At 45.3% G+C, this 27775-nt stretch overlaps 2 protein-coding genes across 5 annotated transcripts in view; both read left to right on the top strand.

The window, feature by feature from the left end:
• MRE11 (MRE11 double strand break repair nuclease) overlaps positions 1-4158 on the top strand; it is a 73862-nt gene extending 69704 nt beyond the window's left edge. For all 3 annotated transcript variants that reach the window (XM_081799033.1, XM_081799034.1, XM_081799035.1), the window contains exon 20: positions 1067-4158. In XM_081799033.1, the coding sequence (XP_081655159.1) occupies positions 1067-1123 (57 nt within the window). In that variant the 3' untranslated portion in view covers positions 1124-4158. The remainder of the gene's footprint in view (positions 1-1066) is intronic.
• Positions 4159-12315: 8157 nt separating this feature from the next.
• On the top strand, positions 12316-26292 carry GPR83 (G protein-coupled receptor 83). 2 transcript variants are annotated; one of them, XM_006750953.3, is made up of 4 exons: positions 12316-13845; positions 18070-18195; positions 20496-20629; positions 23502-26292. In XM_006750953.3, exons 1-4 carry the CDS (start codon positions 13462-13464, stop codon positions 24124-24126), a joined length of 1269 nt encoding a protein of 422 aa, XP_006751016.1. In that variant the 5' UTR covers positions 12316-13461; the 3' UTR covers positions 24127-26292. The 2 variants fall into 2 exon arrangements, with proteins under 2 accessions (XP_006751016.1, XP_081655158.1); XM_081799032.1 differs by lacking the exon at positions 18070-18195.
• The last annotated feature ends 1483 nt before the right edge of the window (positions 26293-27775 follow it).

Raw genomic sequence — 27775 nt, 5'->3', positions numbered from 1 at the left:
CTTAACACCAAATAATTATCCCTATTTATCAATGTCTTAAACATAAATCACGGGTGCCTGAGTGGCTCAGTTAACGTGTCTGCTCAGGTCATGATCCCAGGGTTCTGCATCGGGCTCCCTGCTCAGTGGGGAGCCTGCTTCTCCCTCTCCCTCTGCCACTCCCCCTACTTGTGCTCTCTTGCTCTCTCTCGCTCTCAAATAAATTAATTAAAAAAGAAAAAGAAAAAATTTACAGGCAAATTTGCTTTCCCTGAATATTTAACTAGAGAATACATAAGAATCAATTTTAAGTTATCCTCATCTAAATTTTATAATTTGGGCTTATCTGAGATTTGTTAATTTTCCTACTCTTTAAGCAAACTGCTAATTCTAATATCTGATATTCTTGTCTGCTCTTATATGCATATAATCTTCAGCCTCATTCCAGCATGAGAACTCTTTCATACGACTTCTTTTTCCAGAAAGAGATTTGAAAGATTTTGATTTGCTTGGTGCTTTTTGCAGCAGTCTGAGAGTAGCTGTCTGCTGCTGGCATGAAATGGGTACCAGGAAATAAGAATTATAGCTATTTCTGAGTTAGGTCATGTGCCTTCATTATTTTGGGGGGTGAGTTTCCAGAACATTAGGTAACACGAGTAATAAAATGTAATTGGAAAAAAACCTATTCAAAAAGCAAACAGAAATGACTTGAAGAGTATTAATTTTCCTGGCTTACCCATACCTTATTTGCCTTTATTAAGGTCAATAATTGAGAGAAGTGTATATGGTATATATTGTAGCGATACACACACACACACACATATATATATGTCAGGATCAATTATTTTCAGTGCTTCCTAAGAATTTAATTGACTTACTTCCACGGTGAAATATCTACTAGGGAAGGGAGGAAAAGATAAATGAACAGACTATTCATATTCATAAAGGAAATAGAAAAATGAAAGTCTACGTCTTGTGAAAGGAGGAAATGGCTTTTACTGGTATTGTTGTCTACCCATGAGCATGTCTATCTTGTCTGAGTGAAGCATGGAACGGTCACTCACGTAACATTTGTATGTCATTTCAGGATGACGATGACGATCCTTTTATGAACACGAGTTCTTTAAGAAGAAACAGAAGATAATATATTTAATATAACTTTGAAGTTTTCAAGATTCAGGAAAAATCAAAACATTGCAAGCTAAGAGTTTACAGTTTTTTAAAGTATTGCTGTTAACTAAAGAATTTGAAAGAGACTTAACAGGGAAATTTAATGTATAAGAATTTATGTTTTTGAGTATCATTTCCTGAACATGACTCCTTTGAGCAGCTTCCCAGCTCAAGAACATACAGAATAACATTGGCTCTCCTTATTTTTTTAATCTAGTTGTTAACATTACCTGGGGCTGCTCTATAAAATCAGAATGTTATTTTCTTCACATACATTAGTGTATGTCGTACTGAATGAGGGCTTTGCTTAAATACCATTCTTGAGAGTAAGGATTAAAAGAAATCTATAACTATATGTTTCTGCTTCATGATCAAAGACTATGACTATTTTAATGTAGTTACGTTTAGCCGAAGTTGAGGAAAAGAGCTTGTAAGATTTGACCCCTTTATAATTTTACTGATTTCTAGAGATTCTGGATTTCCTGAAGGTAAAATAATCTTTGTGAAACTGTGCCTAAGCTCGCTCGCTGTTCATTACTCTGTATTGTTCTTTTTCTAAAGCTTGTGGTAGTTCAGCCACTGAGACTTTGAATGTTAGAAGTACCTTATGCTTTGAATAATTAGACATATTTGTATTAAAAAATAGAAAAATCTCGGAATTATTAAGCTTTTGATTTTAGTTGTAGCAGATTTTTAAAAGATTGTGTTCCCACTGGGTTCCCATTAGTCATTTTCTTCATTCTTTATGATTCTCTCTTCTCTTACTCTAGAGCTCTCTCATTTATTTCTACAAGGAAAAGTGTTAAAAAAAAAAAAAAAAACCTATTCCTAACTGTATTTTTCTTAGAAAATATTGAAGAACTTTTTTAGATAGAGTGATCAGTTGAGCATTATATTAGATTAAGATATTGAAATATAATTTCTGTGGACTCTCAATGCCAAAATTTCATATTAATAATGTTTTATCTTAACATCGGACATGCCCAGTTCCAGAAACCTTAGTGAAGCAGCTTTGTCAAGTCCATATTTTCTCCCATCCAAGTACTGGCCAGGCCTGACCTTACTTAGCTTCTGCGATCAGGCACGTTCAGGGGGTACGGCCGTGGGCAAGCTTGTATTTCTTTCCTTGTGTTCGGGGGGCAGGGGACATAATTTGACCTCTTCAGATCTAAGTTCAATAATTCCATCTCCATCTTAAGACTGTTAGAACACCCCCTGAGTATTTCTTCTTTTCATCTCTGAGATAGCTATATTGAAAGACTCCTTAGGGAAGCCACAGGTCTTGGTGGTACAACAGCCTGACATTTCTTCACTTGCAGAATTAAACACTTGACTGAGCAATATTCATGATTACTGGCATGGTCACACCTGGACTATGTCAAATTATAAAAGACAGAACATTTGCATAGTGGCTCTCTCCATATTATAGCCTTTGGAAATGGCCTCGGTCAAGAACTGGGATATAACATTCTGTGGGATAAATTGGGATGAAACATGTGTTTTAAATATTTTTTTAAAAAATATTTTCTGTACCCAACTTGAGCAAAGAGATTAGGTGAGCAGACAGCATTAACTTAGCAAAGGCATTGGCCTGTGAAATATTCTCAGGTACCTGTCCCGACATCTTTACTGTCCCCAGCAGCAGTGAAGCCAGGAGTGAGAGTTGCTTTCCATGTACAATGGAAGCTGGCTTGGGTGGCGGCGTCTGGGAAATGTAGGAGACAGTCATGAAAGCATGCTGACAAAGTTCTTGCGAAAAAAGGACTTTCTCTCTAAAAATGGCTCCATGGTATGACAAAGGTACTAAATGTCATGCCGATGGCTCCTAGGAAAGATGATTCCATGGCAATTAGAGAAGTGAAATTCTCAGTGAATGCAAGTCATTTTGTTAACAGTTTGTGTCGCTTCAATACGGTAAATAAAACGTGAAAGAAAATCCTTTCTGATGGAATATTGTTAATGTAGTTAAATATGCCATATAGCCTTGCTGTTCTGTATCGATGCCATAGAATCTAGGGTTTTTTGGGTTTTCAGACATGTTAGTACAGGTGTGTATGGTTGATTCCAGATGATCGCAGAACACCTGCAGTTGCTCTTGGAGGCCGAGAGAGCAGTGATGAAAACATTCTGAGGGAAAAAATCCTTCCATCATTTACCAAAGAATGTACCCCTTTCTGGTGTTCTGTTCCTATCATAAAAATATAGCAGTGCATTTACAAGGTTAAGAATGCATTGTAATTCTAGGAAATTCTAGGAAGTATGACTGGTGCTTAGAAAGTTCAAGCATTTAGGCATATGACATAAATCAGGTCCATAGAAACCATTTTTGTTTCCCCTAAACTTTTAAAATTTACAGAGTACAAAAACAGAAAAGTCATGTGGTTTAATAAAGAATTATAAAGTGAGTACTCATGGCACCTCTATGCAGCTCAAGAACTAGACTATCTCTAGCGCCCTGGAAGCCTGCTGAGTGTTCTCCCCTCTCCTCTGGCTAACCAGTCTTGACTTCTGTCTTTGAGAAGCTCTTATTTTTGCCACAAGGTGGCGCTTCCACTGTTAGATGGCAAATAGGATGATACAACAGCAAATCTGAAAGGAGGAAGTTAGTAGAGTTTTGCAGTAAATTTGGAACCTATGCAATAATACTAAGCCTATGCAGTAATACCAAATTAGCCTTCTCTTAGATGTAAATTGCTTTACATATTTCACCTGGCTCTGCCTGTTACTAAGGAAATTGCCAGTTTGATAAATTTTACAAATAATGGTTCAAGAAGAAACTGTTTCGAAGAGAAGAACCCTTTATTAGAAAAATTAAATTAAAAAGTTTCCCATTGTGAAATTTGTCTTTTGAAATGTGCTATATTTAAAAATAACTTTCCCCCAGTGTAATCTGATTTTTTTAATCTATCATGCATTTAATTCATGGTGTTCTGTAGCTTTTTAAAGCTAATTACCATTAAGATTATTGTAAAGATTTTATAGAATAAAGGTTTGTGTTTTAAGTCCAAAGAGTTTCCATATTCTTGAATGAAAAATGTCTGTGTTTTGTCATTTGCTTATCCCTTTTAATACTTTTTAAGTCATTGTTTATTAGCTAAGTCTGAAGATACTAGAATTTTAGTTTGGTCTCTGTAAAGCCAGTTCACACAGCTTGCTATTGGCAGCACATTTGTATATCTTGACCGTGACACTTCACTAGATTTAAATTATAGTTTAAATACAGTTTTTAAATTATAAAAGCAATGTATATTTATTCTTTAAAATTCAAACATTGGAATATATATTAAAAATGTGTGTATTTCCCTGTAATCCTCTCCCCAGACTTAACTCCAAACAATTAGCTGCATATTTCTGCAATTGCTTTAGCATGATTACGGACAAAAATTGTTGAATTAGAACCCCCAATTATGTAGTCAAATATTTTAGTCCTTATATCAAGGTGTATTTTCAGCTTGGTACTTGACATCCTGATGTTTCCACATCCGATTTGTCAACCTCTTTTAGTTAAACCACCATTGTCTGTTTTGAAGGATAACTGTACTGCTTTTCAGTGCATAACTGAAATGTTACCACTCCATTTGGGTCAAATGCAAGAATGTTCAATCTGTGTGCCTTGCCATCAGAAGTAGTAAAGTGATTTTCAAAGGGCTCTTGGCCAGTGATGGCCCATGATGGTTAATTAACTGAAGGAAGCGCAGTGCGTATCAGGCTGGTTGACCGAGGCCACACTCTAATGCTGCTTAGAGCCACTCTACGGTCCCGACGGTTTACATGGAGATACCAACACTACTGTACTATTAAGTACCCTTGATCACATCTCCTGTTTAGTTTCAAAGGTTTCATGTTTATTGTATTTAAAAATCAGTATTTGCTCAACTGTAAGCATATAAATGTAAATCCAGTCTACCTGTTAGTGCATTTGAATTGATTACAGGGTGTATCTGGACTTGGAGCAAATTGCCAAAGGCAAAAAGCCATTGCTCAATAGGGTGAGAGGCCCAACTGCATTTCTGTTGGTCCTGTGACAGTCTGGAAATAGGACGCATAAAATGAAGGTATCCGTTTTACATTTATTAAAATGTCTTACTATAAATACTGAAATCAGTCAATCCATCTATCCATCCATCATAGACAAAAGCTCCCAATGGTTTGTCATCCCAATCTCGATATAGAGAGTTTTAGTAATGGTTTAAAGCTAGATCATGTTGTTGTTGTTTTTTTTAATTTTTAAAAAAATTTTACGTATTTATTTGAAAGAGAGAGCACGAGTGGGAGAGGGGGAGGGAGAAGCAGATTCCCCACTGAGCAGGGAGCCTGTTTGGGGCTTGATCATGACCTTGGCTGAAGGCAGACACTTAACTGACAGCCACCCAGGCACCCCCAGATAATGTTTTTTTTAATTTTTATTTTGAAATAATACTGAATTTTGTGGAAGATTTGCAAGAATAATAGAAAACTTTTTTACCTTTTACTCAGTTTACTAATTTTTAACATTTTGTCATTTAAAAAATCATATGTGTGTATATTACATACATATTCATATTCAGACGTGAATATGCACACACATATAAAATTTTTTTTCAGTCTTTTGAGAGTAGGTTTCAAGGAGTAATGCTCCTTTACCCCTAATACTTAATGTATATTCCCTAGGAATAAGGATATTGTCTTAACATGACATCAGTACAGCTAGACTTTCAGAAAATTTAACAATGATTTAATACTTTATTTTTTTAATTTTTAAAATTTTTATTTTTTAATACTTTATAGTCCATATTCCAATTTTGTCAGTTATCCCAATAATTTCCTTACATAGCATGATTTTCCCTCTAGTCCAGGATTTAATTTTATTTTTTTAATATGTAGAACATTTACATACTTCAGAAGTCTAACCATTCAAAATGTGCACTCAAATCTTTCTCCCTTCCCTATCCCTTTCACTCCTTTCTGCTCTACCAACTGTAGGTAAATAATTCCATTCTTTACCCTTTCTGCATTTCTTTTTGCTATAATAAGCAGTTTTGTGTATTTTTTACTTTTCCCTTCTTACACAAAAAGTGTCTGTTTGTGTGCTCTTCCCCCCCACCCCCAATAATCTATGCTGGAAATCACTCTGTCACTTTACAAAGATCCTCTTTTTCATAGCTACATAGTATTCCATTGAGTTTAAATACCATAGTTTACACTATCATTCTCTCATATTTGGGTATTTAAGTAGTTCCAGCATTTACAATTACACAAATAATGCAGTAATACTCACCTCACATGTTAGTATTTTGACATTTTTGGAAGTATATTTCAAAGAGTAAATTCCTAGAAGTTGGAGTTACTGGGTCAAAGAGTAAATGTATATGTAGTTCTATTAAACATTGCCAAATTCTCTACCATAGAGGTGGTACCATTCTCACTGTAGTTTTAGTTTGCATTTTTGTTACTATGAATGAAAAACTTGTAAAAACATGCTTAAGGGTCATTTTTGTATCCATTTTTGGTGAATTGCCACCAAATTCATGTGTTTTGTCCATTTTTCTAACGTTTTTAGTTCCTTTTTCTCTTTGGATTAAACAAATTTTATATTAAGGATATTAGCTCTTTGTCTAATGCCATTTTTTTCCAATTTGTTACTTGTATTTTGATTTTACTTATAGTATTTTTTGCAATGCACTAGTTTATTTTTAATTAGTCCTACTTTTTTTTTTTTCTTTTGCCATCTGGACTTAAATAGTTAGAAAGTCTGCCTCTATACCCAAGTTATAGAGGAGTTTACTCCTACTCTCTTTTTGTGCTTATAGTTTGAAGTCACTTGCTGCTAAGATCCTTTATTTAGCAGTTAAATTTCTAGGTGTAGTATGAGTAGTGTGGTCATCTTCCCCACACAATTTAAAGTAGATTTTATTACTGGTAAGCCCTTAATTCCAGGTTGGTAGGGATCTGACTTTTACATTTAGATCTGACTTGTTTACTTGACTGTGTATAACTCTTCCTCAGAGAAATATGATCACCATATTTCAAACACCAAGGACTTCCTTGATTCCACTGCCTGCAAGCTGAATTTTCAACTGTAATTGCTAGAATTTATCTTTGTTATACTAACTAAAATAGAAATCAGCACAAAATTAATATGAGAAAATACAACTTTTTTTCTGGCGCTCAAAACTAAGACCTCAAGTGACAATTTAAAAAAAAAAACTTCTTAAAGCACTCTTCAGGAGTGTAGGATCAACAATAGCTGTTGCCTACATCCTGTGAAAATGAGTTGCAGATCCAGTGATGCCTTCTAGAAATATAATTTTTACTTGGTATTATTAAAAAAAAACAAAACCCAGGAAACATCCGTCCTCCCTCTATAAGATGCAGTATTAATCAAATGGTTTAGATACCATGCTTAATTTTCTTTCATTTTCTAAGGATCTGATTTGAAACAAAGCACACAGCAGAAATAAAAGAGAAGTAGAGGGGCGCCTGGGTGGCTCAGATGGTTAAGCCTCTGCCTTCGGCTCAGGTCATGATCCCGGGTCCTGGGATCGAGCCCTGCATCGCGCTCCCTGCTCCGCGGGATGTCTGCTTCTCCCCCTCCTTCCTGCTCGAGCTCTCTCTCACTATTTCTGTCTCTCTCAAATAAATTAAAAAAAAAAAAAAAATAGCTCAGTAGCAATTAAGAACATAGAATTAGAGCTTGTGCTAGGAAATATGACTCAACCTGTAGGATTACAGAGAATCTCCTTGAAACATGAACTCCATGGTTCCACCTGGTAGAGGAATCCTATCTTCTCTTTGCCCCCTCAGAGATCTAATGAAGAAATCCTCATTTTAAGTTGTTACCTAGCAACAAAATCAGATATTTTCACAGAAGGTAGGTTTTACATTGAGTTTAGAAGATGAAGGTTTATATAATTTTCTATGATGAAAACTTAGATATGCCCCAGGATCCTGCTAGATAGCAAAAGGAGTACCCAGAAAAATTAAGACTTGCTTCCTGGGTTATCTGACTCCAGGTCCAGTGTCTACCACAATATATACGACCATTTCCCCTGTCTGGGCACTGTGTGAGGCTCTAAGACATGACATTAGGAATAACATCATTCTGACCTGGAAGAGCTGACAGATTAGTCACAAAGAGAGTATCACAAGGGAAGTGCACATCAGAGAATGGATCTCATGTTACAGGAGCACTTTAACTGAGTAGATATGGCAACACGGCTTGTTCTTGGGTTGTGGAAATCAAGGGGGTCAGTGAGTCTTCACAGGAGAGAGAACACTTCAGCTAGGTCTTCAGTGAAGAGTTTTTCTGGCCCTGGGATCAGAGAGAGGGTAATTCTAGACAAATAGCATCTTCGAATGCAATAGCATCATGAACTGGGGGTGGGCTGTGAAATGACCCCAAGAGTCTAACCATGGGTGAACAAATCAAGAAAAGGAGCAAGTGTAAGAAAGTGAGGGAAGAAGAGGATATAATGAGTTTAGTTTGGAGCATGTTGAATTTTAAGTGTGGGGGGGTATTCCAAGTGGGAATGTCCAGGCAACAGTCGAATGTGTAATATCAACCTGGAGCTTTCAAGAGGATTGGTAAGTAGAGATACAGATCTTGGAGCCACTTGTGAGTGATGGTTCAACCAATGGAGATGGTTGAGATCACCCAGGGGGACATTTAATTCAAGAGGACCAGATAATGGAGGATGGCACTCTGGAGCACCAACAGTAGCTGGGAGGTCTGTGGTGGCACAGCTAATGCTACCATTTGTTGACTGTATGGATTAAACGGGCTATTATGAGTTGGCCCAATACCCACTCCACCATTTATAAAACTTTCTATGTAAAAGTGCAGAGTAAGTTCAAACCACTTATAGAAGTATTTGGAGCCACAAACTGTATGTTGGAATTTGGGTGTACTTCCTTTTACTTATCCTAAATATATCATTTTTTAAAAGATTTTATTTATTTGTCAGAGAGAGCACAAGCATGGGGAGTGGCAGGCAGAGGGAGAGGGAGAAGAAGCAGGCTCCCTCCTGAGCAAGGAGCCCAATGCTGGACTTGATCCCGGGCCCCTGGGATCATGACCTGAGCTGAAGGCAGACGTTTAACTGACTGAGCCACCCAGGCGTCCCCTAAATATATCATTTTAGCCTATGGCTCCAGTGTACTGGAATATTTCCAGTGTACTTGGAAACCGATTCCAAGGGTAACATGCCCACACACTGTGTTTTTATTACATTGGGAATATATCTTAAGCCATACTTTATATTTCAGGTCTACGTGATTCATTTGTAACTAAAGTATGATGACATCCCACCTTTGCCATTAAAACAGATCAACTTGAGGGACTGTCATGTGCCTGACATGATGCTAATTGTTCTTTTTTCCCTTCTGCCACTATGAGTGGCACCAGAGAAGAATTGTGGGTGTGGTGAGTTTTTAACTCAACTAGGACCTTTTCAGGAAATACCATTGGCTTTAGGGGAGAAATTGCTCACAGTACCGGGACTGTCGAGGTAGTGAGGCTCTCAAACACTTCTTTCTGAGGCCTCCGTGTGATATTATTATTATTCTTTGTCTTGTGAATGTTGGTGAGGTGATTTACTATTTTTCTTCTGTTTCAAGTCCATTTGAAAGAGTTAAACTCTCTGCTCTTCGGTATGTTTAATACGTGTGACTATTATTAGAGACAGAAATATAATTACTCTTTGGCCCCTCCTGACTATACACAGTGTCCTCAGTTTTATTCAGAATGCACAAAGGAAGGAACTATCTCATTCTGTAAGAGCAGCTCTGTGTCTTCCCAAATCATCTTCATAATAGCAAATGTAATGATACAGAATCATTAAAGTCTCTGAGGAAGGAATTTCTTTTTAAACCTTAGTCTTGATGTGGGGTGGGTGGGGGGATGTTCTCTCATTAAGCACTGGGCTGTTGCTATAGTTGAGGGCAAACTGGAGCCAGGAGAGCTGGGCGCTGGGAACTTGGGAGGCCGAGCGGAAAGCCGAATGCCCGGGGAAGAGGAAGAAGTGATTCTAGACTTTGTGCCTAACCTTGGATATTGTGAGCACCCTCCACCCCTTCGGAGCACATCAGTCCAACTTCCAACCAGAAGAACTTGCCTACCTGACGGCTGGAAGTGCAGGAGAATTCTCACACCCCAGGGAGAAGCCTTCAACCAGTGACTGACGGGAGTTAGTGGGTAGATATCCAGCTCCTGCCCACTGGTTTGGATAGCCAACATGTCTGCTTTACAACGGCTTTCCCAACAGGATGAAGATGCAGTCACACAGCAATATCTGGCCTGACAATAGACCATTGGCCAGCTTCCCATCCTTGTCTCGATTTTCCACTCCCTTACTGGTTTTTGCCTTCACTTCCCAAATATAAACCCTTGCTCTAGAATCTTTGTCTCAGGATTTGCTTCTGTGGAAAGCTAAGAGCTAAAATACGTCACCTTGTCTTTCGGGGAGAAGGTTTCAGGCACCTGGCATAAATGCCCTCACATCTACAAGGTGGGCATGGGGAGCAAGGAATCAAAGTGAAGGCATTAGTAGGTTCTCTAGATTAGTGCACCTGTCACAGAGCACCAAGCACGATACTTGGAAGACAGTGCCTGGAAGGCCACTGCCTACCTTTGATTCTTTTCTCTGTGCTCAGTGCTGACTAGCCTTAGCCTGCCCATTCATTCTTTCTCAACAGTGGACACAATTTGACTAAGTAGGATTCTATTCTCTGAATTACCAGCACACTCCAGCCTTGCCTCCCTGAAATGGTGCCAAGTCATCTTAGTAGAACATCAAGTCTACCCAAGGTCTTGAATTACATGCTTACAGGCAGTCCCTTGGTTTCTTTTCTAGAGCTAAATACTTACTACTTCATCTGCCTGGCACTCCTGTCCCTTCTCGGAGGACCAGTCACATACCAGTCACACACCGCCAGGTCCATCAGCAGAATCGAAGGACAGCTGCTCGCCACCTTCTCCCCTACACAGAGTTGCTGAAAGAGTGAATGTGAAGTGAAAACTGGAGATAAGAGTGGACTCCTTTGAACTTGCTGATAAAATAATGGAGAAAGGTAGGCTCAAAGCTCCGGGAGGGGGTGAGGTCAGAGGAAGATCTTGGGTATGTTTTGTGTTTGACTTCAAGCTGAAAACTTGGCAGTCAGCCATGCTCCCTCCCTTCTGTCTCTGTCACCCTTGCACCTCCCTCCTTGCCAGCACCTTGATTCAGGTCCCACCTCTGCTCCTGGATCACTTGAACAGCCTCCAAACCTCCTGCTTCTGGCTGCAGCCCCTCTATTTCCCAGGAAGTCACTAGAGTGTTCTTTCTAAAATGCAGGCCTGATCTTGTCAGTTTTGTACTTCAGCCCTTCTATGAATTCCCAGTGCCCTCAGGAAAGCGTTCAAATCCCTCCTGCCATTGCTGAATGTGCCACAAGCATACTCACCTCCACGTCTTTGCATGTTATCATGGTTCCTTCCTTATGGAATACTCCATCTTCTTCCCTCTGCCTCCTCCTCTGTGACCTGTCTCTTGCTGGTCCGTTAGGACTGAGCCAAAGTATCACTTTTCTGGGATGACTTCCCAGACTCCTTCCCACCTGGATAAGTGCACCTGTTATTTTATTATGATGACACTTAAACCATTTCCTAGCTGCTTGTTAGTAGGAGAGCTCGAACTGTATATCTGAAGTCTGAAGAGGTACAGAAACTGACATCTAACTTTCCCAGAAAAGTTCCAAAGTGAGAGGTGGCTGGGGCCTCTCATCATGCCCTTGTAAGAAAAGACTTTGGTGGGAGGGGCCCATTCCCCAGGGTTCCCATGGGACAAAGGAGCAGGCTTTCCCTTGGGCCAAGTGGAAGTCTCAGAAGGACCCTGGGCTGGAGTCCCAGCATGGTGAGATGACAATAGACAGTCTACCTGACCTTTACCATTTGAATGGGGGTGAGGCCCTCAGTTAAAAGTAGTCAACTTGTGTACTAGATACCGCATATCTAGCACCAGAGAGCAAGGTGGTGGGGACATCCATACAGGTGTCTCTGAAAACCCCACATGCAGGAAAATGAAAGCTTTTTTTTTCCTTTTAAAGATATTTATTTATTTATTTATTTATTTATTTATTTATTTATTTATTATTTTTGAGAGAGAGAGAGCGCGCACAAGTGGGGTGGGGTGGGCAGAGGGAGAAGCAGATGATTCCTGGCTTGATCCCAGGACCTTGGGATCATGACCTGAGCTGAAGGCAGACGCTTAATGGACTGAGCCACCTAGGTGCCCAGGAAAGGTTTTCACCACGGGCAGACAAGTTAAATAACTTGCCCAGGATTTCACAGCTAGGAAGTGACAAAGTTGTGATTTGATTCTGACTCCACAGGATGGGATCCGTGGGTGGCCGGGCTGGGGTGACTGGGAGAGACTCAGTCTCTCTGGGAATGAAAACAGGTGAGCAAGATATCAAGATTTCCTGTAAAGTAGGCAGAGAACAAAAACGTGGGTAATATACCCCTTAACTACAGCTTCAAAAACTTCTATGGCAAGAAATGGCACATAGCTATTTATCTCCTTTGATTCTTGGATCCTGTCAGCAGATTGTCCCGCTTTGAAGTTTCCTTGGAAACCGCCCCCCCCCGCCATTGTCTTAATACATGTGAGGAAACAAAACCTAGGAAGCCCCCCAGCAAATCTGAAGTCTGGTCCGTGAAGGGGCTTGGAAAAGCCCTGACATCTATTGCATTGCTCGCCTTGTTCCTAACGGACTGGGGATCCGCCGCAGTATCAAAACCGCGCCGGGGCTGGCGCTCAGACCAAAACAGGTGGAGTGCATCCCGGTCTCCGCGCAGGGAGCCGCCTGGAGCCGGCACACCCCGCTTGACAGCACGCCCGCCACAACGGCGAGGCCCCCGCGTGGGCGGCTCCCACCCGCCTGCCTGCTCCCTAGACAGTAACGAGGCTGAGGCGGGATGGAGAGGCGAGTGTGACTTCGGGAAAGAGCCCTGGAAGCCGGGCGGAGTTTTACTCCCGGCGTGGGAGCGGGCGGGTGCCGAGCGCCAGAAAGCCCGCGGGCGAGCGCGCGCGGGGACAGAGCCTCGCAAGCCCCGCAAGCCCCGCGGAGTTGCGTTCCCTCAGGGGCAGCCGGCCGGGCGGGAGCGACCGCCGAGCTGGCAGAGCGGGCGCGCGTCACCGCCGAAGCCGGAGCCGGGGCAGGAGCGGGAGCCGGGGCGAGCCGCAGTGCTGCGCAGAGCCCGGCAAGTGCGGCCAGCAGCCCTGAGCGCAGCCGCGCGCCCTCCCCTCCCGGCGGACGTCGGCGCGGCGCGGGCTGGGGCGCCGGGGCTCGTGCAGGATGGGCCCGCGCGGGGTGCTGCTCTGCCTGCTCCCCTTGGTGCGAGCTGCCGGGCGCCCCGAGGGCCGGGCCGACGAGCCGGGCCTGGAGGCGGCCCTGGCCGTGTCCAACGCCTCGCACTTTTTCTGGAGCAACTACACCTTCTCCGACTGGCAGAACTTTGTGGGCCGGAGGCGCTACGGGGCCGAGTCCCAGAACCCCACGGTGAAAGCCCTGCTCATCGTGGCTTACTCCTTCATCATCGTCTTCTCGCTCTTCGGCAACGTCCTGGTCTGTCATGTCATCTTCAAGAACCAGCGAATGCACTCGGCCACCAGCCTCTTCATCGTCAACCTGGCGGTCGCCGACATCATGATCACACTGCTCAACACGCCCTTCACCTTGGTGAGGCCCCGGCCCCCCGCCTGCCTCAGCGGGCGCGGCTCTGCGTCCCTCGGCCCTCCACGCCCCCGCCCGTCCCGTTCCCCGGGGCCCCTCTCCTCCGTCCGCGGAGTTCTCCTCCGGTTTTCCCGGATCCGGCTGGCTGGCCTCGCCTCCCCAGCTCCTTCCCCTCTGCCCTCCTCGCTCAAGTCTCAACTCTCTCTGTTCTGTCTCGCAGACTTTCTGTCCCTCTGCTCTGTCTCGCTCTCTCTTTGTGTCTTCATCTTTTTCCCTCCCTGTGACTGTCCTTCTGTCTCTCTCTTCCTCCGCCCCGTCTCTATGACCCCCTTTCCCTCTCCTCCTGTCCTTCTCTGTGGTTTTGTTTTTCTGTCCTCTCTCTGTCTCTTTCTCTTCTGTCTCATCACCTTCTGAGCCGAGCTTCTGCAGCTGGGGGCACTGGGGTCAATGACTGGAGTGTCTGCAGTCATCCCGGAACGAATGACCACTTCCTATTTAATATCACTGGGCACTGGGCCTATTTGATATCAAGCAATAAATTGAAGCTCCTGGAAATGTTGGCAGAGATTGCTAAGTCACCCCCATCCCCGAAGTTCCAGCGCATTCCGTGCCCCCCGCCTCCACCGCCACCCTAGGATGCTGCTTTGTGCTGCGGCTGCAACATCAAACAACTGCTAATTGTTAACAGAAACTTAAGTGCATTTTCCTAGACCACTTATTTAAATTTGTCTCTCTTCTGTGGTTTGACAATGAGGCTGTGGTAAGAAGTGTTGGGGAAAAGATGAAGAGGTGGGCTTTGGTCCCAGGACCAGGCTAGGGGCATTTGCACATGGGTGGCAGATGTGCCCCCCCTCCCGCCAACAAGCCCTGGCTGCTTAGCATCAGTGGTGTCATTTCTGTCCCTCCGTGACTTGGGAGTGCGGTGCTCCTCAGTGGTTTGGGACTGTGAGGGCTAGGACTGAGGTTTCTGAAGCATGAGTTAACGTTTTTTTCACTTTATGGAATAACCTTATTGTTATTTGAGTTATTACCAAAGCAGTATCTGTTCGTACTTCTCTGTCTCTCTCTCTCTCTCTCACACACACACACTCAACCAGAAATAATAGAGAAGCCAAAAGAAGAAGGTGAACTCCCACAAGTCCATCCACTTGTGTGAACATCCTTCCAAACCTCACATTTTAAAACTACATTCTTTTGTCCTCGTTTATGAGAACATTGCATTTTGCAGATGAGGAAACTAAGGCACAGAGGTTCAATCCCTTGTCCAAGGTCATTTAGCTAGTAATTGGCAGAGACAGGGTAAGAATTACTTTTCTGACTCAAGTCCAGAGGTCTGTCCACTAAGCCACCGAACCTGGGGGTGGCAGGTGAGGAGGGCTTCTTGGGCCATGTTAAGCTTCCACTACTCCAAACCATGGACTTTTCCTGCTCGCCGGCCCGCTTATATCTAACCCAGTCCTGGCTACTCAGAATCCTCTCGTTACTAGCCAAGGACATCCCCATCCCCTACCCACTGTTACCTTGAAGCACAAGAGAGAGTATCTCTGGTTCCCCTTGGCTCCCCCCCACCCCCACCCCCTTGGCTTCTATCCTGATAGTCTGCAATGTGGGTGGAGGAGAGGGTTGTTGGGCTGGGCCATCCAGGATGAGAACTGGCCCCAGGGCATGGCCCCTGGGCTGCTCTGCCCAGAGCAGGATGCAAAATTAAATCTTCAGCAGACACAAGGGGGTGGAGGAGAGAAGCCATGGACCCCAGACTAGACTAACTGAGACCTGACATGTCCTGCCTTGGATGATCTCTTGCAAGAGAGAAAGTGGCAGGGTCCTGAGAACCCAGAATGCCTTCGAGATAATCCAGCGCAGCTTGGCCTTGAACCTGACCAGTGTAACTGCCCCAATCTAAACTCTTGTCAGAGTTTACAAGGTCCTGGCAAGCAGGGAGGATGAAAGGGTTGGGGGGAGGGTCTTCTAAGGTAAGGCATCCTGTCTTCCAGCTAGTTGGTGACAATGTTTTTCCTCCCTGGTTTCCTTTCCTGTCCACTTTACACGTGACAGCTCTAGTTGTTGAGAGAAATGCAAACAGTACTTGGAATTCCCATGGCAGAGGCATACACAGAGTGTGATGGAGCCTGGAGGAGAGAATCATTTATTCTGTCCTGCCAGAGTCCCAGGAGAGGGTCAAAGGAGACTGTACAAAGAACAAGACATTTCAAAGGGGCCTGGAAGGGCAGGAGTTTCCCAGGTTGAGGTGAAGGTTCCATGCAGATAGAGGAAAGGGGAGATCAAAGGCAAAGGGCATCAAGGCTCATGGTGTGTCTGGGGGGATGTTGAATGGCTCAATGGAGCTGGAACAGTGAGGTAGAAAGCACAGTGGGGGGTGTGCTGTGGTGGGGGGTTGGGTAGCTGGAGACAAGCAGAGTGGGCCAGCCAGCTTGAGAATGGGCCTGGATACTCTGGAGGCATCTGGCTCTGTCCCCAGGGCCAGGATGATGTGAAGCAGGAAGGTGACAATAATCTGATTTTTAATTAAGAAAATACCATCAGCAGTGTGAAGGCTGAATTGCAAGTGGGACAAGACTGGAGGACAGGGGAAGCTGCTAGGAGGCTGTAAACGGTCCAGGCGAGAAATGATGGGGCACTCCATGAGGGCCATGGCTTTGGGACTGGAGAAGAGGAAATGGATCTGAAAGCCATTGAGAGGCAGCCCTGGTTGGCTCTGTACTGTATTGAATGTGGGAGGTGAGAAGTAGGAGTTGCTAAAGATGTCTAGCTCCATAATGTTAATGGACTGCTCAGAAGCCTCATAGGGCTGCTACCTGCCAACCCCACAGAGAGTAAAGCTACAGTCTACTGTCCTAGTGTCATAATCTGGCCACACTCGTCGTCCCTCATGACTCTCTTCCACACACTCCCGCTAAACCGTCCCACTGCTTATTCCTCAAACAGGGCCTGGGATTTCTGACTCAGTGCCAAGCCCTTTGTTCGTACTACCACAGGTACAAAGGCTACGTACTCCTTAAAGCTCATCTCAGGTATCTCATATGTCATAACGAGGGTAGTTAATCGTGTTAAGTGCTTCCTCTGTACAAAGCACTGCTCTACCTTCTTTTCACGTGTTATCTCTTGTTTGATTTTCCTAACAACGGTTAGCCCATTTTACCCACAAGGACAGTGAAGCTCGTTAAGCCTAAGAGCCTTGCCCGAGGTGACAGTCGTAAGAGGCAAATACTCTGCTATAAATCACTACATGATATTCTTTCTGTCCAACTGACTTGCTTGGTTTCTTTCTGTATCATTTTTCCTCTCTATCTCAGCCCCCTCCCACCCTGCCTTGTGGCCCTGATGCCTCTGTCCTGGCCTTCTGTAGGGCACTGAATACTTCCCTTCTTGCATCCTGAGCTACCTGAGTCCACTCCCCAGACTCCTTCGGAATCAGCGCTTGATCTTTCTTGGGCATGGGGCATCACTCAGGAGCGGCTCGAGCGCTGAGGGAGTGAGCAGGTAGCCATGGGTGATGTGGGATGAGGCCTAGGCCTGTTCCTAGGGCCCCACGCAGTCCTGGAGCTTGTCTTCTCCCTGCCCTGCCCACCCCTCTCCAGGCTCCTCAGTCCCCTTGCCAGATGAAATTGCAAGGTTTGCTTAGTCAACATTAGAGAACACAGCCCCCACCCTGTGTTGTGATTTTTCAGATGTGTGTCTCCCATTAAGTCTGAACTCATGTGGGCTAAGAATGGGTTTTATTGTTACCAGAAAAATAGCTACTATTTATTTCTGATAATACCTTTCTACCAGTCTGCCAGACATGGAATTCTACCCTTTATAGACTTTTTAAAACCTAATCCTTACAATAAGCCTATAAGGTAGAGATTTTTAAGCCTCGTTTTGCAAATAAGGAAACTGAGGTTCAGAGAGATTTTATACCTCACCCAAGGTCACACAGCTAGAAACTAGTAGAGGCTGCAAGTCCAAGTCCAAGGCCCATGGATTCCCACGCTCTCCTGGCACCTAAGAGGGCTTTGCCCCAGCGATATGATCAGGTTTTGTTGAATCGAGTGATTGAAAATCAGTCATGCCAGAGAAAATCATGTGTGACCCACAGTTGAGTAGTGTAGAATGGAAGAAGGGAGGGGCTGGAAGAAGCCTCCTGAGGGATGCTCCTCAGAGGCCGCAAGGGGTGGGTGTCAGAGTCAAGGCCTGTTTGTCTTCTGACCTCTGTGGGCTGGTTTCCAGGTCCGCTTTGTGAACAGCACATGGGTGTTCGGGAAGGGCATGTGCCATGTCAGCCGCTTTGCCCAGTACTGCTCGCTGCACGTCTCAGCACTGACACTGACAGCCATTGCTGTTGACCGCCACCAGGTGAGGGCACTTACCCCCAACACCCTGTCCTTCCCCCTCTGGCTTTGCTTCTCAGGGAACTGCAGGGCCCCTCACGACAGTGTTTTAGCACATTTTTCAATACGTGTATTTGTCTTCTTATTGACCAGTATGAGCACTTAGACTAGGCATTTTAAAACATGTGTGCTAAGTGCTACAAAAAAATCATTATTCCCAGTTTGTTGTTCCAACCAAGGCTCATTGCTTCCATTTTGTGCCTCAGAAATTAATGAGCTTGTTTTGGGGGTTGAAAAGGAAACCTGAAAGTCACACATGAAAAGAGATTGGCAAATCATTGCAGGGCAGAGACAAGGGAGATGGATATTCCCTGGTCCCAGTTGTTGAGGAGGAAGACAAGCTAGGGTGTCCAGGTGGCAGGAGTAGGCCTCAGGGTAGGGCAGGAAGGCCCTCCTCACTGTCCTGCCCCATCAGACGCACATGGGTGGATATGGTAAAGGAAACCAAAAGGGCCTGGGGGTGCCTATCCTGGAGGAGGGTGGCTCCATGGCAAGTACCTCGCACATGCTAACCCAGTAAATCCATGTTGCATCCTTAGGTCCGTGCTGAATCAAGGAGTGGAAGCTAAGGAAAGTGCATGGGTAGCTTTCCCAAGATCACCTGCCTGGTGAATGATGAAGCTAGGATTAGCACTGAGGTCTGTCTGGCTTCAAGCCTCTGCTCTGATCACTAGACCCCCCTATTCTGAGAAGGCTCAGACGCATCTACAAGACCAATATCATAAGGACCACCAGGACAAAGAGAGGGTAGGATTTATTCTGAGTAGCTCCAAGAGGTGCAAACAAAGACCAAGGGAGAGGAGGCTTCAAAGATGCAGATTCAAAGATGCAATTCAGTATGAGAAAGAATTTTCTAACAGATCAAAGCTGCCTGGGGAGGTAAGGAGTTTCATTTCACTGGCCATTTTTAAGCAAGGGCTGTATGACACTTGATAAGGATGTTTTAGAGGACATTCATCATCTGGTAGGGAATTGGGCTTGGCAAACTATGAGATTTCTTTAGCCCTGAAATGCCATCATTTTGGCATTTATAGTGCAGATGCTTTGGGCAAAGTCTGAAAAGGCGGCATACAAATATTTTTCTGCCTTTTCTTAACCTTCTTCCCTAATTCAACAAGAGGGACTCTGAATTGCCTTTACCTGGCCCATGCTTACCCCCATTTAACATAGCTAAGTGACAGTTGACCCTTGGGCCAAAGGTGGGTTGGTCTGAGGAACAAGGGGATAAGTCTTGCCCACATTGACCCCGTTGCTGTGACATAAACCCCAAAAATGGGGCCTTGTCCCAAAGCCAGTGAAATCTTTGAGTGATGTCCGGACCTCTGATCCAGGCTCTCACTTCCTTCAGCAACCTGAACAACGAGAGAGCGTGAGGGGCAAAGATGACAAAATCCAGAAGGGGTATGTGCTAAGCAGCTTCTAAAGCCTAGTCACTTCCTCCCATTAAACCTAGAAAAAAACTGGAGAAAAATTTGGGGGGACACAGCCAGAATGTCCACTGTGTCCTGGGATGACATCCTCAAGTGGTGGCAGCTCTTTATGACCTCTCCCCCTGACCTTGGATTCACCTGTCTCAGGATGCCTTCATCAAGAAATAACGCCCCTAGTCTTAAAATGAGGATGCCATGAAATTCCCAAGTCTTGATTTAAACCTTTTAGGAGAATGGATTGTCATACTGTAGCAATTCCGGGATGCTTTTCAGCCCAAAGCCTGCAACACGGGCTTTACTAGGGGCATGGGAAAACCGGACCCCACTGCAATTTTAGTAATAAATGCAATAATTTAAATAAACAAATAAAGAATTGTATCACCAGTGTTGTGACTCCCCAGATAAATGTCAGTTTAACTTCCCATGACAGGTGGGGAGAGTCTCCTCTCCATGTTTGTCACCTCAGACCCTCTCAGAGCTCTCCATAACCTAAGGGGTCCAGAATCATGGGGGGCAGGGCCCGATCAGATCCCAAGATGGAGGCCAACCATGGTTTGTCCCTCTGCTGGCCTTGTGGGTGTCACGCAGGCCGACCTCCTACTCTACCCCTGCCCCGTCCCCTCACTGGCCCCTGGTTCTGCCACATATGAGCTGCAAGAGGCTTCTGAGTCCAGACTGTGGGGGTGGGGCAGCCCAGGGGCTTCATCCTGAATGAAGGGTGCCTCTTTATAAATAGGACCCGCCTGCTTACTGACACACAGGAGCGGCTTCTGTCGGGATTCCATCTGCTTCTGAACTGCTTCAGCCAGTGATGCACACCTTGCTTGTTTTCCAGGTCATCATGCATCCGTTAAAACCCCGGATCTCCATCACGAAAGGCGTCATCTACATCACAGTTATCTGGACCATGGCCACGTTCTTTTCGCTCCCACACGCCATCTGCCAGAAATTATTTACCTTCAAGTACAGGTGAGTTGACTAGTGAGGAGTAGCCTGGGGCCTCCCAGGCCCTTGACGGAGGGAAGTCGGAGCCCCCTCTGCCTCCGAGTTACCCAGTGCCCGCTGCACCCGGCTGTTCCCTCTGTCTCTCTCCCGTCCTCTTGCCCCTGAGCCCCGAGGCCTATCTGCCACATTCCTTCCGCTCTTTCTCCGCTTTTCCTCTCAACCACTTTAGCTCCCTGCTTGTCCTCCACCTAGTTTGTCTGCAAGGTCAAGGCAGGAGCGAGCAGCAGCTTTCACCGGGAACATGTACTTACACGGCCACCCAGACCGAGATTCAAAATCGCGCAGGCCTTGTCTAAAGTGGCGATGTTCAAATTCCATCACCCGGCCTGCAAACGGAACATGCCAGTGTCTGTGTGTCCGAGGCACGAAGCTCCACTTTCCCCTACCTCCCTTTCAGGCTTCTTTTTGTCATATGCTCTCACAGAACGAGAATGTCTTTCAAAGCACTTCATGTTTTTTTAAATTTAAACACTTGTGTGTACTACTAGTTCATCGAAGGTGCTCTCCCCAGCTAGACTATGAGGCTGCGGAGAGTTGGCACCATTTCTGATTCTGCTACCTTGGTGTCCCCGAGCACCTAACTTACTGTCTCCACATAACAAGCCCTCAATACATAATTACTTACTTACTGAATAAATGAATGGATGAATGAATGAGCTTCGAGTGATTTTCATCAGTTCACAGTTGTTTTCGATGAGGTTCCTTAGAAACAGACCCTGGGATACATATCGTGCTTTGTGATTTTAAGGAAGTGCTCCTCGGGGTCATGGCTGAGGGAGTGGGGACGCAGGATAGCAAGGGGAAGGGAGTCCAAGGGAAGGTGCAGTTTAGGGGTTGGAGGGATGTCAGGGGTAGCTACAGCCAGTTGCAGGGGGGCTCTAGAGCAAAGATAACATAGAGTTTGTGCAGCCTTGAGGCCAGGGAGCCGGGCTTTCATATTCCAGGCTTCCCTGGGGAAAATGGAAACTCCCAGCCCCTTTTGGCTCTTAGGGGATCTGTAGGAAATGATTCCAGTGACCCCTGAAGCTAGGCACCTACAAGATCGCAGGGTTGGCCGGGGGGCTAGCGGCCTGGCACTCCAGATCAGTGAAGGGGATGTGAGGGGATCGAGGGGGTTGCAGTGTTGGTGTCCCACAGTAGCCGGGTACTGCTCGTCCTGAACCGTGCACTTAAAAACACACATTTCTGTGACACAGGCAGGGTCAGGAGACTAAGCTCTAAAGGCCGGTTACAGCTACAGTTGACCCTTGAACAACACTCATTTGAATGGTGTGGGTCGACTTCTATGTGGATTTTTGCAGTTAATACAGCCCCGCACTGTAAATGTATTTTCTCTTCCTTCTGATTTTAATAACATTCTTTTTTCCTTACTTTATTGGAAGAATACAAATATATAATACATGTACAAAATATGTGTTAATCAACCATTCAGGTTTTCAGTATGGCTTCCGGTGACTAGTAGGTGATTGGTAGTTAAATTTGGGGGGAGTCAAAAGTCACCCACGGGTTTTCAGCTGTGCAGGGGTCAGTACCCCTAACCTCGATGTTGCTCAAGGGTCAACTGTAATTTATAAGGGCTCCCTCCCCAAATTCTACAATATTGAAATGAATCACATATCTAATTCCCCTAGCACTCAGACTCCCATCTGCCTTCACACGTGGGGGGCTGGGTTTTTTTTTCTCCTGCTAACAAAAGCAAAGAGAATTCTCTCTCTTTCAGTAGTGATGGCCACCAGCACATATGACAAGAGCAACAAGCCACATGGTGTGAGGAGAAAACAGCCATTTTGAGTTGCTGCTCAGACGTTTTATAATATGACAACCCCATTCACACCCACAGTCTGGACATTTAGATTAGGACACGGGGTTAGGATTCCCACCACAAGTTCCTGCCTTGTTTTTCCCGGGTCACCTTTTAAAAGGACCACTCAGAGTTGAGGCTGTGAAAAATTAGTGACCACCGCCCCAACCACCTTCCACACAAGAGGTGCTTGCAAACCTGCTCTCTGTCTCCTGCTTGCTCATGACCCGGGACAGAGGACTGTCCTTCCCCCAGCTCCTTGTGCCTCCATTCTGGGATTTGTAAGTAATAAATCTTGGGACTCTGTTTCCTTTGTGTGAGTGTATTGAAACTGTGCCTTCCATCAAAATGGCCCTAGGGTTTTCACTTCCCCAAAGTGGGAACTTGGATGCCAAGGGCGGTACTTGCCAACCCTGCCTGGGGACTCAGGCCTCCTCATTCAGCAGGTCATAATCTGCAGAGTCTTAACACACCAGCTCTGGGGGTTCCTCAAAGAGGAACCAGGTGCATTCCATAGAAAATAAATACTTGTTATATGAATGGCTGAAGGTATGTTAGTTCAGGCTTTCCCACTCACATTCTTAAGACCCATCATTTCTTTGGCCCACTCCTTAATTCCCCTCTGGAATGGGAGTAGGTAGTAACATGAGGAATTCCAAGATTTCCTGAGCACATTGTGCTCTCAGGTTGAGTTAGTTCTAAGGCTAGGAATACCAGTGTTGGCATTCATTCATTGAACAAATATTTACCGGGTCTCTGTTATAGGCCAAGAATAATGTAAGGTTAAGAGGACACAGAGAGAACAGGTGTTTTCCTTATCTTTATAGAACTCCCAACCTAGTGGAGAGCCGGAAATGTATCAAATAATTACTCTATAGCAAAAGCACTCTAAGGGATGTGCCCAATGGGGAGAAAGGCCAGTGCTTCTTGGGATGAGGCCTTTCCACACGAATGGCACACCCTCCTCTTTCTTTCTCTCTTTCTGCCTCTCTCTGTTTCTCGCTCTCTCTCTCTCCCTCTCTCCCCTGCCACCAGTGAGGACATTGTCCGCTCCCTGTGCCTGCCAGACTTCCCTGAGCCAGCTGACCTCTTCTGGAAGTACCTGGACTTGGCCACCTTCATCCTGCTTTACATCCTCCCCCTCCTCATCATCTCCGTGGCCTACGCCCGAGTGGCCAAGAAGCTGTGGTTGTGCAACACAATCGGGGATGTGACCACAGAACAGTACCTGGCCCTACGGCGTAAGAAGAAGAAGACCATCAAGATGCTGATGCTGGTGGTGGTCCTCTTTGCCCTCTGCTGGTTCCCCCTCAACTGCTATGTCCTCCTCCTGTCCAGCAAGGTCATCCACACCAACAATGCCCTCTACTTCGCCTTCCACTGGTTTGCCATGAGCAGCACTTGCTACAACCCCTTCATCTACTGCTGGCTCAACGAGAACTTCAGGGTCGAGCTGAAGGCATTACTGAGCATGTGCCAAAGGCTGCCCAAGCCCCAGGAGGGAAGGCCACCCTCCCCAGTTCCTTCCTTCAGGGTGGCCTGGACAGAGAAGAGCAATGGCCGGAGGGCTCCACTAGCCAACAACCTCCTGCCCTCCTCCCAACTCCAGTCTGGGAAGACAGACCTGTCTTCTGTGGAGCCCATTGTGGCAGTGAGTTAGACGGGGGTCTGGGGTTGGGCGGTGAGAGGCAGGGGGAGGGCTGTCTCCAGCCAAGGTTGGGAAAGGGCCTGAGGACAGAACCTGGAAAAAAGCCTGTCCTCTCACACATGACCTTCACAGTGCTTGAAACAAGGTCCTACAGAAGCCATGGGACCCATGATTTCCTAGGAAATGCTGTCTAGCCTCCTACCCCATTTGATGTGAAAACTAAAAGACAACTACCAATTAGACACATGTTTATGAATTCCTGTCTAAGAAATGCTGCGAGGCATATCACCCTGGTTCCCTGAGCCAGAGAAACCAGGACAGCTTCAGCCCACATGAGGGCTGAGTCAGCCCTCTGCCTAACAACCCTCCCTGCCACCAAACATTCATAAAGGACACCTGAGTCATCCTGGGGATGTGGCTGACCCAGATGCGCCAAACTCCACTTGAACAAGATTCATTGGCCAGTGAAAGGTGAGTGAGCCACAGCTGACACGGAGGGGTTTTTTTTTGCCTCACTTTCTGATGTCCTGGGCCAGGATGAATCACAACAGTGTGGCGGCTGGCTGGATAGATGACAAGAAAGGACCAATTCAATTCCCTTAAAACAAAGAGGAATTATTGAGTTCTCTTAAAGAAGAATTATTATTAAAACTTGGGAAAATTTAGAAAAGCACAAAAAGAAAACAAAAATCACCCCCTTCTGTCACCAATGGTGATGAGTTTTGTTAATACGCTGTGGATTTATTTGCAACTTTTTCCTTTGCGTGCGTGTGTGTGCACACTCTTCCTTCCATTCTGAATTACACTTTTCCACGTAGAGATAAGCAAGAAACAGGGCATAACAGAGAACTTCTGAGCACTTCTCCCAGGAGTAGTGTACACCGAAGAGTTGAAAGAAGAGGTGGGAGAGGAACCCAAGGAGAAGGCTGTCATGGAGCCAACAGACTGCCCTCATCTCATAACCAGTGGTAGGAAAGGTCTGGATGAAGTACCTTTTCTCCGATGGCAGCCATCGTGATGAGCCGGGGAACAAAACTCATCCAGGAGGCATAATTCCTTCTCTCCTGCACTCACATGGAACAAGTGCTGGTAAAACGTTGCCTTGCCTTTACAGGAGATGATGGAGCAGGCTCTCCAACATGCCGGAAATAATTGCACTTAGACACTTCAAATCCTCCCAAGCTGTCTAGACAGGCCACTTCTCTGTATTGTCTGAATAATAAGGCTTCTTCATGCCAGTTCCCCAAAGACGACTTACTTGTCAACATCACCCAGCTCACATGTCACCTTCAGAAACCTATGACATCATCATAGTCCTTAAGGACTCAACATGCCAGAGAAATCTCATTCCAGAGACTGTTTTCATCACCTTCCGTCTGGTCCTGGGTGACTCACTGTGTCACCCAGGAGACATAGGCAGAATAGAACTTAATTCACCCACCCTAAACAATTGCCAATCTCACACTGGTTTTGGGTTTCTTTCTAGCACCAGATAGATCTTGAAAGCAAACATGGATATGGAGCTGAATGGAAGACTGAGGTTTGGGGAGAAGGGCTTTGTCCAAGGTTCACTTAGATCTCTTGACTATTCATTGAAACTGAACTTGGTCATATCATCTGCTTTCCTATAATGAACCATGGGGGTTCATTATCCTATTCTCTCTATTTATGAGAATGTTTGAAATGTTTGACTTTCATGGGACAGAGAGGCTTCTAAGCCCATAGGGATCCCAAGATGGATTTTTCAGGCCAAATGGCTTCCAGGCCTGTGCCTACTGTCTCTGCGGTGTCAAGAAATAGCTAATTGTTTCATCTTAATGCTGCCATGGAAATTCTTTGAACCAGACACAGAACAGACAGGAGGACTACAAATAATTTGTCCTGCTCTGGAATCATGGGAAAAGTGAAGCTTTTCCTTGCTGAGGACATCTAGAAATACTACCAAGTCAGAGGAGACCCTTCTCTGCAGGGGAAGACCCACAGATGGCCCATTAGGTCTAGGTCTCCTGTCAGTACCTTGTCTTCCCCATTCCCCTTGTTCTCTGTGTGCCTCAGAGCCAAAAGCAATTTGTATTTGTGAATGTGAAAGTTACTAAACTTGAGTCTTTCCAGTGTGTCATAATGAGTACTCTACTATCAATGCTCCAGTCTCAATAAAATATATTTTGGATGCATGGACTATGCTTCTTGGACTTCTGATTAAACCACAGTTTGTAGCCTTTAAAATGGGGGTCCATGTGGATCACGAAGAGAACATGAAGACCATCTGTCCACACCCCTGCGTGTTACAACTGAGGAAGCGCAAACATGCTTTGGCTAGGGTAAATGGCCAGCTGGAAAGCTCTGATCTCAGTCTAGTTCTTCTTCCATTGAGCTGGCTGCCATGTCCCCTCTTTTGTGAGGACCCAGGACTCTACTTGTGAGTCCTTGGTGATTTGGGAGGAGACAGAGCTGCCACTGGAGCCTTGGGATTGGATTCCCCACCCACAGTGTGCAATGGATGCCATATTCCCGCATTGGCCAGGATTTCTGCCCCTTTGGGCCTGGGCTCCCCTTGTCCTACCAGGTAAGCTGGGTAGGGGCCTTTGTGGTATACATAGTTACTCTGATGCCACCCAGGGCCCAGGAAATCAGTGTCACATAATTTTATAGAAGGTTATATATAGGGGTAATTTACTGAGCCTAGGTAGGGGAAGACTTGAAAGAAAAATGAAAGGCATAGGAAAAGGAGAAGGGTAGTAAGATTTGCTGACACCTAATATGAGAGATGCTATGCTAAATGCTTCTCAGCTCATGATCTCATTCACCCTCGCAGCAATCCTCCAGGGTGGGTATTATCATTTCTACATTGCAGTTGACGAGACTGAGGCTCAGCTATAGAGCACTCAGCAAAACTGGGGAAATGCTGCCTTCTTGGAAATTAGATTTTGAGAAGGCATGTAGAGAAAGAATCTTGATTTGTTTTTAATTCAACGTTCTACAAATTTCCTTGATTGTGAGACACTTTTGGGGTAAAACCTGTTAACCGTCCTAAAAATAAGTGCTTGAGTTACACGTTTTGGTAAATGCATGACTAGGTAGACCCCGTGGCCAATGAGTCCATGACTCTAATACAGTAGAACTCAATTCTGGTTAGAAACATCTTCCAAACAGACCGTAAGTGACTTCCAGATTGCTGGTGCCCTGCTTGACTGACCATGGTAGGTTGCCAAGGCAAACAGTTGTCTTTTAGCCAGCCTGGGCCTCGGGGTCCTCAGATGGCACAGGCAAAACTCAGCTAAACCCTTACTGCTCCAAACTGGTGTGACATGCAGGCCTCAGGGCCTCTGTGCTGCTGTCCAAGGTACAGGCTCTAGGATAATAGGAGGCATGCCAGAGTGTTGGGGGCCAAGGGCAAATCTGGAAAGTGGCAGGGGAACATCGACTGGGGAAACAGCTTGTCTTAGAGTGTTGCCTGTAGGTGGTAGAAGATGCTCATAGTGCTGAGTTCAGGTCATTAGCATCTTGCTTTGGCATCTCTGTGTACCCGCCCCCACCATTCTCTCTCATTTCAAGGAGTAGCTAAAGAGGGAACAAATAAGGTATGTGCAGTGCTGGATGGCACTTAAAAAATATTCTAATGATATTTAATGTGAGAAAGCCCTGAGTTCACTCTCCTTTC

The sequence above is a fragment of the Leptonychotes weddellii genome, chromosome 11 (genome assembly GCF_054177405.1).
Source record: "Leptonychotes weddellii isolate Sample4059 chromosome 11, ASM5417740v2, whole genome shotgun sequence".
NCBI lineage: Eukaryota > Metazoa > Chordata > Mammalia > Carnivora > Phocidae > Leptonychotes > Leptonychotes weddellii.
This window is presented reverse-complemented; position numbering and strand designations above follow the sequence as displayed.